The sequence below is a fragment of the Tinamus guttatus genome, unplaced genomic scaffold (genome assembly GCF_059628265.1).
Source record: "Tinamus guttatus ecotype Peru unplaced genomic scaffold, ASM5962826v1 Tinamus_guttatus_pri_ptg000140l, whole genome shotgun sequence".
NCBI classification, from domain to species: domain Eukaryota; kingdom Metazoa; phylum Chordata; class Aves; order Tinamiformes; family Tinamidae; genus Tinamus; species Tinamus guttatus.
The window spans coordinates 1,288,655-1,300,487 of NW_028288674.1; the positions used below are offsets into that span (position 1 = coordinate 1,288,655).

The window sequence follows — 11,833 nt, forward strand, 5'->3', positions numbered from 1 at the left end:
AGAGAAAAATATGTACATTTAAAAATATATATCAGCTGAGAAAGAATGAAAAAGACTGGCAAGCAGAACTTCTCTGCTAAGAATTTTTTTTTTTTTAAAGTGTCAATGCCCCAAAGCCTCACAAGTCCTAGGCACCCCAAAGGCCATTTCTTTCTTGAGATCCTCCTTAACAGCAGCAATAGTTACTGATTTTTTTAAAAAATTTTGCTTTCCTGCTTCCTCAATGCTACCCTTATAATTTAAAAAAATGTAAGAGTATTTCCTAAAAACATTGCATTTACACATAGTGAGTTTCTTTTATGATTATAAGTACCTTAAATAATTGTCATTTAATTCCAGTAACATAATTCTTCATGACTAAATATTGAATTTGATCAGTAAATAAATCATTTAAGCTGAAATACATTTAAAAATGAGAAATTCTTTAAGTCTGTGGTACTGCGTAACTTATAGTACAGGTCATTCTCTCAAAATGCATTAGATGACTTTTTAAAAAATGTACTTTCCATGCAAGACTCTACTCAAAGTCGTCTCCAACCACATACCTAACAGGCTCTTTCTACTAAAATGGTCTTCTTAAATCCACAACATTAGATGTTGCTTAATAAGTGAAGCATGCAAACCAAAAACTCAACTTTAAGTAGTCATTTCTCAAACTCTAGAATCATCACTTGCGTCAGTGCTGAATAAACCAACATAGGCTGAACAGTTGACTGATCTCAACACTTTTCTGTCTGAATCTTTTTTTTCCTCTTGCGGCTAATTGCATAACCTGCAGGAATGTCCCTGACAAGCCAGGATGTGCAATAGCTTACAATATTTTTCTGACAAAATTTCAATTCAACTCCTTATGTTTGCATCTTAGGACAAGGATGTAATGTACAGCAGCACAAATCATCTGGATGTTCCAGCTGTTTTAGCCTCCTTTGCTTCCTCTGCATCACCTGAGGCTTAGTAATGTAGCCAAAATATCAATACACTTGGCCGAGGTCATCCTTAAGCCTGGACACCATCAGGGAAAATCACAGTATCAGCCAGAGATGCAAGATATTTGGAGTATTGAGTTACCAGAGAACTTCAAAATTATTGAAAGAAACGAAAGAGCTGGAGATTCAGAGTAGCCTGATTTTAATTTGACCTACTCCCTTCCCTCAGTATTAATTGCTCTGGTGCATTATAGAATAGCCAAAAGAGTCTCCACTCTTCTAGGCAGTCTAAGAAAAACACTTTGCTGGGATTACCAATTAAGCATTATTCTCCCATATGGAGAAGCCCCAGATTCCCCTAAATGGTTCCCGAGAACAGGGCTATTTCCTGTCCTAAGGTGGCCTCAAAGTGCTATTAGACTGCAGGAAATGTGGGCAGCAAAAAATTGCAGTGAATGGCAAATGAGGTGAACTGGTTGTGACTTTTTTCTCTCAAGTATTAAGTTTGCACTATGTAACACAAGTGTCTGAATTAGTATTTTGGCATATACTTTGATTAAAGGCTCTGAATTAATAATAATAATAATAAATAAAAACACTAATAAATCATCTTTTAAGAAGGCAAAGCATAGTTCTTGCAAGAAAACTTAAAAACTTGCTTTGAGGCCACTTATTCAAAAAATCATCCTCATCTCATCTACTTTTTGGTATCGCCAAAGCTTTACTACAGCCTGGTAATAAAGTGCAGCAAGCTGCCATGCTGCTGCGAGGAACAGTGTTCACAGGGCTCGCAGAGCTCTGAGGGAGTCTCTTGAATGCTTTTCCAGAGGGCAACTCTTTTGTGAGTGATGTGCTGATTTAGCTTTTTATTAATACGTGAGTCATCCTTTCATAAGCTTTTCCCAACAAAGCAGAGGGAGAAATTCCCTGCAAACTCATTCATTGCTGTAAGCAACAAGATGCTTCGAACTCTAGAGTATTCGGGATGTGCTATATCTATAAACAGAAATAAGTTACAGGTGCTTTAGCTGCTCTGGGTTTACTGATTGATAATTCTAAAAAAGAAAAAAAAAATTGGAAAAAATCTGGAACTGCTATTCATACAAAATTTTGAGTAACTTTCAGACCAAAAAAAAAATCATCAGTCATACAAGGTTAAATAACAGAGCAAGGAAAATTGTCATATTTAAAATTGACAGATACAGAAAATATTCTTATGGGTTATTTGAAGCTTGTGTTTATCTTACTCATATGCCAAGTACATTCATAGCAGTTGGTTATGTAGGATGCGAAGGAGGTTTTTTTTTTTTTTTAAATATGTATTTCAAAATCATTTTAAATGTTTTAAACAAAAGTATTTCTCACAGCTTTCCCAGAAGTAAATCTCATTGTACAGCTCCTGTCTTTTACGACAGGCCAAAAGGTGAGATGTGGGTTCCTTTTGTAAAAAACATCACTTAGAAACCTGTTTGTATGATCAAAATTGTGTGCATTCAGTAAACTGACACTTCTTTCAAAACTATTGCCTGGTTTTCATACCCTTCCCACTCCACCCACTCACCAAGGTTCCTATAAGCTAGTTCCTTCTTTACAGACACAAAAAAATCTTGATCATAAAAATAAACAAGTCAGGTCCCTAGAGGCCTAAGAATTAGACCTTTGTCCTACACAAGAAAAAGTCTCAAGCTTCCTGTTAAACATGCGCAGCTCCTTCTTTCAACAGCTCCTGACTCCATATACAAGACATTTCGCAGTCTATGTCAAGATGCAAAACAAAACTCTTGCTCTGAGTTCCCTAGTTCACTTGGAGTTTTCTCCTCATAACACAGATATCCATTAAATTAACACAATGTTTTTAAAGTGCACCACCATGGACTCCACTGGAGGCAGTAACTCAGAAAGTAGTTACCTCACTTAAACCTGTAAAACAGAATGTGCAACTGCAATGAAATGAGAGATTCGGTGACTTACTTTGAATTATTGGAATCAAGGAGCACATTTGAAAAATGAGAAAATTTCAAAAAAGAAGGCCTGACTTGCATTTCCTTTCAGTTAAAGTAGGTCTTCTGAGGTGACTTTCCTCTCTGATTCAGGGTGAATCCAGATTTACTAGACCTCCCACTAAAAATTTCACACAAAATTATTTCAAAAGTGAAATATTCACCCTTTCCTATTTTTTATTCCAATCAGTTTCTGAGTGTGTCTTTGCAGAGTTGCCCTACAATGCTAGAAAGACTGTTCCAAAACAGTTTGTAGCATATACAGTTTATACTCTAGAAAACCAAAGCTATTTAAACCTAGGAAGTCACTGAGAGATTTACACGTAAAGCTCCAGAATAAGGTGGCATAAATTAGGCACACAGCAAAAACACACAAGTAGCAAATGGATGCAAAAAGCGAGGCAATAAATAGCTGAAGCTGCAATTGCTTAGTGTCCTGATCTCAGGAAGACAAAATGCATTTGTATGAAAGGCAAGGGAAAAAAATCCCCCTATAATAGAGGGGATAAGATCTGACTGACCAAGAAGAATCCATTTTGTTTGTGGTAAGCTACATAATTTGGGGAGAAGTGATAAAGATTATCAGTGGCTGCAGAGAAAGGAAGTGAAAGAGCACAGATAATACCTTTTTTTGTCACCAGGCCAGCATAAGATTCAGATTTAGAGAGGTTGGAAGCCAAAAAGACAACAACTGTCAACAGCCTATGTTTGTTGCAAAAACAACAGTTCCCAGAATGTCACAGATTAAAAATAGCCAGACTTTGAGAACGGTGATGTTAAAAATTAAAATCAGGAAGCAAGAGGGGAGAGGGAGAGAGAAAACCACAGATAATACCCAAAAAGACAAATATTAGGCAAGAACAGAAGTACAGGCGTCTTCAGCACAGAGTTCACCTGAGGAAAAGAAGGAAACAAAAGGTTCTCCAGGGCTTGGAGAAGGAAAAGAGCTCATCGACAAAATGAGATGATATATGAACAGTGAAAGAGAGATAAGGAGAATCTTTGGAAGCAAAAAACATGAAAACAAAGAGGGAAATGGGTTTTAGGAGAAAAGAGCACTCGGCTAAGTAGTCAAGATATGTTTCAACAGGTACAAATGGCAAGTAGCACACGTCTCTTCAAGGAATCCAAATGGTACCCGAGACTACACAGGCAAGTGCTGATTTTCAGGGAGCAGAAAGAAAACTTGGGGTTGCTCTTTTTTGTTTGTTTTGTTTTGACTTTTTGGAATGCTAGAAAAAATAAACTCTGAAAGACAGTGAGCGGGAACAAACAGTGCAAAGACATTGTGACAACTATAATTAGGCTTGAACAGAGTCAACGGAGGGACAAAGAATTAGGACTAAGCCAGACACTGGCATAAAGGGGAAAAAAATTAGCAAAAAAAGGAAAAAAGAGGGGAGAAGCAATGGAAAAAAATAAGAAGCGATCGTTTTCATCTTTAAATCCCTGTCAGAGCCTAGGAAAAGGTGCTGTACATGAACAGGACGTGCAGTGCTGCAGTAGTTTCTCTCAAAACCAGGTATAGCATCAATCACAATTTCCACAGATACAGTGCTACAGAAATTGAATCATTGCAAGGGCCAGGAAAGAACTACTTCCCTCCTTGTGGTTTACAACCAGCTGCCTACATGAGTACGGTGGGTACATTCCCTTTCGGAACCATCAGCTCCATGTAACCACCAGGGGGAGAATTCCAAGCATAAGTGCATCAAAATAATACTCGCCAGCTCAGGCCCAGATTAAGATTCCACTAGGCTAATTTGTAAAACCAAATTAAGAAAGTCCATGACTAAAAGGCATATAATTCAAGCAGATAAATTAAAGAGGAGGCAGGACAACCGAGCTTACTGCCCCCAGACTTATACAACAGGCTACCCGTAGAACTAAGAATAAGACCTAGGGCAACAAAATGAGATTTATGGGGTACATCCACTAAAGCATGCTATCCAGTAGGCTGAAAATCCTATTAATACTATGCATTGACTAGGATTAATTTTTCTATACAGCTTGTAACCAGTTCAATGTATAACATCATCAAAAGCAATGAATTCAAGAAAATATCAAACTAAAGGGGAAGTTGAATTTGTTTTCTTATCAAATTTCTGCACTTTAGTTTATTGATGATTCCAGGCCTCCACAGCAGTACATACAGACTTGACAAAACCAAACAGCTTCATGAACAGGCACTGTGGTAACAGTAGTAATAATAATAATAAAAAACTACATATATGCCTAGATATCTATTTCTCAAGATACTTCTCAAGCTTTCCTTTATGGGCTCCTCAAAAATCCCTCTTATCCAAGAAGAGGGGGACTAACACTCAACATATGTGGCAAAAGGGCTAGGCTACAAGGACAATCAGAATAAAGAATTTATCACAAGAGAAAATTAAAATAGTTCTGCCTGTGTAGCCTGACAAAACACAGTCTGAAAGGAGATATTATGACTGCTGTCTCTAAAAATGTATCTGTGGAGTAAATGCCAAGGAGGAAGAAGAGTTATTTACGCCCAAGGACAGTGCTGGCACACAAACAAAGTGCTATAAACTTGCTATGAATAAATTTAGGTTGGAAATCAGCTCTGAAAGATGAGAATAAAGACTGCAGCAGCAGGGGGACTTTACCCTGGAAAAAGTCTCATGGTGTAAACTCAGTTTTCCACATTCTGGGTATGACTCTATAATAGAAACAAGCTCTGCAAAAAAGCTCTGTGGCAGTCTGCATGCCACTGTAGACTGCACTTCAGAAAAAGTGATAATAGAAGGAAATCTCCAGTGGGGAATTTATCCACTAACACAATGCTGCATGAAAAAAGGGAAAATAAAAGGAAGCCAAAGAAAGAATAACTTCTGTTGTGCAAGAACTGAAGGTCTTGGAGATGCAAAGAAAGCCAAGTCAATTCCAGTAAAGAAATCATCTCTTATGTATGCTCCAGCTTACTCTGTTGAACACCGGCAGCATCATGTAAAGTTTTTCCTCTTGTTCTTTCTGGGTCATGTGCCGCGGAGGATGGCAAAGCTCTGTGAAGAGGCGACGCAGATGCATGAGCCCCAGCGCGTTGTCCTGGGGGCTGCACTCCTCCTGCCGCGGCCGGCCCATGATCCGCTTCACCATATTCATCTTGGCTGTCTTCTGGAAGCGTCCTTCTACCCTGTGCAGAAAGGAAAGCAAGCATCTTGAGCACTGCAGATTCAAACATTATCCCAATACGCTTTAATATATACCTGCATCCCATTCCATACTAAGTATCACACTGAAATTAAGAGCATAGGATCATTTTATGCAATAAAGATTGATTGGTTTGTGCCTGGAAGATTTCAAGCTGGGAACTTGAGAAAGAAATTCATCTGATATCCTTCAGCACACAGCACAATTGACAAGACTTAGAACAGCATAAAATGCTTTGGCATTTTGTACAAATTACTTTTTAATTTTTTTCAGTGCATATCAGTACTCAATCAAATACTAGGGAAAACACTATCTACATATTGCAAGGTATTATCAAAATAATTCTAGAATATACTTGGAAAAATCAAGTACTCTAAAATCAAAACAAAAAGACGTAAAATCAAATCAGACAGGCATGCAAGCTCCCTCAGATGTTTGCTTTGCCATACACAAACATGCTTAGGGTTTTTTTCCAGGCTTCCCTTTGCAAATCAACTAGGCTACCCAAAGGAGCTATTATTCATCTCACATCTGTTGTCTGGGTTGCAGGATGATCCCTTGGCACAAGGGATGCAAGCACAAGGCTCTTAAAACATCTTGTTGATGTGAAACAATATCTGTATTTAGCCCTATATTACCTTTTTTAAGAGGAACACAGAAAAAAAACTCTGAATTTGAGACCAAAGTCTGTTAAGAAGCATCTCGGAGAAGAACTGTGAGGATCAGAGCAGGTAAAACTCTCAACCAATGCATCCACTTGGAGACTGCAGCAAAAGCGACTACTATCACACTTGTAGGGAAGTAGGAGAACAATTTCAGCTCCATACAGGAGTTCACAGAGATCAATAATGGATTAATAATGGCCACCTTTCCAGGTGGAAAGGCTGTTGAAAAACTGAAGAAGGTCAGTAAGAGCTATAAAATCTATTCAAGAGGTAAGAAAATGCCTTACAGCAAGGGACTTAAAGAACTTAATCTATTCAAATTATCGAAAACTGACTATGGTCAGTTATCAAAAGGAGAAATGATGATTCCAGAGGTGCTGTGATTACAGTGATGGAGAAAAAACACCACTTACTAAAGAGCTATTAAACCTAGGGAAAAAGTCACAAGGAAAGATAGTGGTTGGGAATTAAAGGCAGAAAACAAACAAACAAAAGATGATCTGCAAACAGGGAATGCATTTTAATTGGGAGAATAACTAACCATCAGTGAGAAGCATTAACTCAAGAGACACCCCCTTTCTCTGAACCAAGGCAAAATATCATTTTGGATTATGTATCAAATGCTAATTTTTCTTCACTAAGCTTGTTAATATGCAAGAAAAAAAAAGGTAATTTATAAAGCCTGATGCTAACAAAGATCTTAGTATGATATTAAAACCAATATATTAAATGAGTCACTTAAAAAGCCAAACTTTTCTCATGTGCAAACCAGAACCTGTCAGCCCATGATGGAAATTCTCATTAGCCTTTCACACTTTAAGAGAAAGGAGGTAAAACTGGATAGTTTCTTTTAGAGTATCATTCCTAAGGGATAACACAGGTAACAGACTTTACACTAGGAAGATTCACACAGTTAAAAATGAAACAGCAGAATTCCTGAAGTAATGCCAAAGCTTTTCTGAATATTTCCTTTGACTTAATTCTCCTACTGTGTTTAATAATAAGTAAATTAATCAAAACTCAAAATAGAACATTTTATCAGAGCTAAAAGAGCTAAAAGTTCACTGTTAAGCAGCAGAGAAAAAAGTTATTTTTCATTTTGATAAAATCTTTTAAAGAGCAGCATTTTTATACCTATCAAAAAAGTAGAGAACTTTAAAGACAACATGTTAAATGAGCATTGTAATTGAATCCTCCATTGCTACAGATTTTGCTGCAGTAGTGAGTCTTTTTTTATGCCACAACATCCCATGATGGACTTTCAATAAAAAAACACATCCTGGAGTTTGCATTGGTTCAACTACACTAATGGGGTCACAGAACTAAGGATTTTCTTAAAGTTGGAGGAGTCCAGTTAAACACAACATAGTAGGGCCGAGGGAAGAATGGATGCAGTAGCATGTGAATAAAACCCAAATTTGTTTCACTTGATATCTCTTCAAAGCAGCCAAAGGCACTATACAATCAACATATTCCATCTGTATGTTTAATTCAATATGAACTCTAACTCAAGAAAAGCTTCCTAGAAGATGCTGTTTTGGGAAGATCCCATCCTGTGAAGCGTTCACTCTATTGATATGGCTCACAGACACACAGACAGAGTGAAGATGAGACTACGTTATTTGTGATCTGCCCAGCCTTTTCACTATTTTTTTCCTGTATTCTCAGTCTTCAAAGCCATGTAAAGTCTGCCCTCAATAGTCAAGAGAAATGAAATTTAGGCTGCATAGCTATTTCAAGGTGATTAGATCCCATTCATAGAAGTCATCCAGAACCTTCCTTCTGTCCTGAGGCCAGCATGAGCTCCACATCTCCCAAAATGTTCTCTACACAACTCGAAGGAATTCTCTCAGATTTTACTTCCTCTCATTCACATACAGCAGTTTGTTGTTGTTGCTACTATCACAGTGCAGAACATCCATGGAAAACCAGGGAGGGTAGCAGCGAGCGCCCAAACTCCTGCATTAAGCCCAAATCTTAAAAGTGTGAGAGGGCTTATTCACCATCTAAACTGGGTAAAACTGCCTTATTTATGAAACTGCGTAACACAATTCACTTATCCTAAGAAAATACTGTAAAGTTTAAGCTCATCCAATATTAAAATCCTAAAATCTTGGATTAAATTGGTTAGAAACACCGCACTAAGAAGTGCTACAGATAACTGCCAAGTAAACAGATTTGCATAGTGCTACTACTACATCCTACTGAACAGTTTGAATTTGGGTTTTCCTTGATTAGGATTAGGCTTGCACTTAAAAACAATATTGGAAAGTGTCTTTGCTTTTGCTGCTTTTGTTTTTGCAAAAGCTTTAGGCATACTAAGTGATTGGATCTGCTCATTCTTCAGTGACCACGCAAGGTAGGGCTTGAATCCAGTGATCTCCTGAAGGACAAAAATGGCTTATTCAAAGTTTTTAAAAACTCAGAAGGTGAGGAAAACCTGTCTTAAAATGGTTTTTAGAGCTTTAATTTGGCCCCACCATATTAAATGGTACTGTATATATTACAGTACTAACTTTAAATATACCCTGACCAGGCTTCTGTCCCCATGGGGCCAAGGCAGACGCCAGCAGCCAGGGCGGATGGTGCTCGCTCCACGTGTGGCTGCTCACCAGGTCATTACGCCGTCACATCTCCCCACAGGACACTGCACTTTAGCTCCAGAGACCTGGGCCTGAAACCCACCCTGCAAACAGGGCAACGCGTTTCCACAGGGGTTCACCCACCCCGCTCGGTGTTACCACGGGGGCTGTTGGGTGCCCTTGTTCCCACAAAGCTCCGGGGTTCATCCACCCTGCTCGGTGTTACCACAAGGGCTGTTAGGTGCCCTTGTTCCCACAAAGCTCCGGGGTTCATCCACCCCGCTCGGTGTTACCACGGGGGCTGTTGGGTGCCCTTGTTCCCACAAAGCTCCGGGGTTCATCCACCCCGCTCGGTGTTACCACAAGGGCTGTTGGGTGTCCTTGTTCCCACAAAGCTCCGGGGTTCATCCACCCCGCTCGGTGTTACCACAAGGGCTGTTGGGTGCCCTTGTTCCCACAAAGCTCCGGGGTTCATCCACCCCGCTCGGTGTTACCACAAGGGCTGTTGGGTACCCTTGTTCCCACAAAGCTCTGGGGTTCATCCACCCCGCTCGGTGTTACCACAAGGGCTGTTGGGTGCCCTTGTTCCCACAAAGCTCCGGGGTTCATCCACCCCGCTCGGTGTTACCACAAGGGCTGTTAGGTGCCCTTGTTCCCACAAAGCTCCGGGGTTCATCCACCCCGCTCGGTGTTACCACAAGGGCTGTTGGGTGCCCTTGTTCCCACAAAGCTCTGGGGTTCACACACCCCGCTCGGTGTTACCACAAGGGCTGTTGGGTGCCCTTGTTCCCACAAAGCTGCCTCACGGAGCGGCTGTGCTGGCAGCCTCGGATTCGCAAGCAAGACACAGGCGGCACCCACGTGGCACGTGAAGAGCAGCCATGCTCAGCAGCCAGGATACCTCGTTTAGGCAACCCTGGAGAGCAGGCAACACCACGTGGCACCTCATATTACTCAACCCCTCCTGCCACCTCGAGCTGTACCTGTGAGAGAAGCGCTTCCTCCCTGCCCAGCCGTCATGTCAACCACCACATTGGCAGTCAGGCAGCCCACTCTCTTCTTTTTTTTTTTTTTTTTTTTTAAAAAAAAACCTTACTAATAATATCAAGTTATTTTGCAAGAGCAAACGGAGAAAGCGGAAGCTCTGTCACGCAGCATCACACTGTTAGGCACGTGCTTCCTTGGGGAGGGTGGGAACAGCTGGATGCTCCACATCGACCTTTTTTGCCACTGGAACTAAAAAGAGTAACTGGCAGCAGTCGTGGTGAACAGCTGATTCATTAATTGGCAAAAAAGTTAATTCTACACCTATTATTTCCCTCCACACCCTGCCTGTCACTTCTAAGATTTCCTCCCAGATGTAGTTGCTATGAGCACTTCAAAGACAAATATATCTACTTTCTTATTAAAATGGGCTTTGTTGCCTCTTAGAAAGAAAGAGCAATTCTATAGACAAAAACACGAGCAGGGAGGGAAGCGGGGAACAAACCTGCTGTCTCTCTGCCCCTTAAACAAAAGCCCACCACGTATGTACGAGGGAAATCATACCTGAGAAAGAACCACGTCGATTAATTCTCCCCAACTGACCTAATGAGCACACACTCATTGGGGGAATATTGCCTAGACCTATTAGACTGAAGCTGAAGTAAGACCAGCATGCCGATTCTGTAGTGAAAAATGCTTATTCCCACACTAACTTTCCATCAGGTTGTCTGGTTAAACAGGAATGATTTTATCGAGAAATCCTCCCAAAAGGAAGACACCTCTCACTCCCAGCTTTTCATATGCCAGAGGATTATTAATTAAGGAAGCATGCAAGCAAGGATTTGTGATCCCATAGTATATTATTGCAGGGATTTTTCCCTCTTTTGCACTCAAGTATTTTGAAAGTAGAGTTATTTAAAGATACTATTCTTTTATTATTTGCAACATTAGAACTGCTACTTTTATAGTTAAACCAGCCATAACACCTCGCCATCAATACAAACAAATGTTCTCAATACTTTAATAAATATCCTAAGTTCTTAAAGAGAAGAGGTCAGTAAGACAGACAAAAATACAAAGTATGGACTAGCAGTCTTATTTCTAGGCCCATTTCCCACAAATAATTAATGGCAGTGATACAGAATAGCAAGTGCTGACAGTAGTTTTTCTGTGGCTTGTACTGTCTTGAAGGTTAATGTTTTATACTCACTGAAATGGAACGGCAACAATTAAATAGCAGTGATACTTTTGACCTACAGTACCAGGATGGAGGAAAATCATCTTGTTAAAAAAAAAATGTACATATATATTTAGTACCACCTTAATATCTTAATATAACTCAATTTCATTGTCTATAAAGTTTTCGCATTTCCTTGTGTTCAAACACAAAAATTAAGTTCTGCTTTTTGCTTCTGCACATAGCCTGACTTTATTCTGTCAAAATAATATTTAGCTTATGTTGAGGCAGTCAACTCCACCACCGCATTTTCCAATTCTTTAATTAT

The 11,833-nt window shown here is 39.7% G+C and overlaps 1 protein-coding gene across 1 annotated transcript in view; it reads right to left on the reverse strand.

Annotated features, from left to right (window-relative positions):
* WDFY3 (WD repeat and FYVE domain containing 3) overlaps positions 1–6,073 on the reverse strand; it is an 86,017-nt gene extending 79,944 nt beyond the window's left edge. Inside the window, exon 1 of the mRNA XM_088521965.1 lies at positions 5,870–6,073. Within this exon, the coding sequence (XP_088378091.1) occupies positions 5,870–6,049 (180 nt within the window). The 5' untranslated portion in view covers positions 6,050–6,073. The remainder of the gene's footprint in view (positions 1–5,869) is intronic.
* Positions 6,074–11,833: the final 5,760 nt, after the last annotated feature.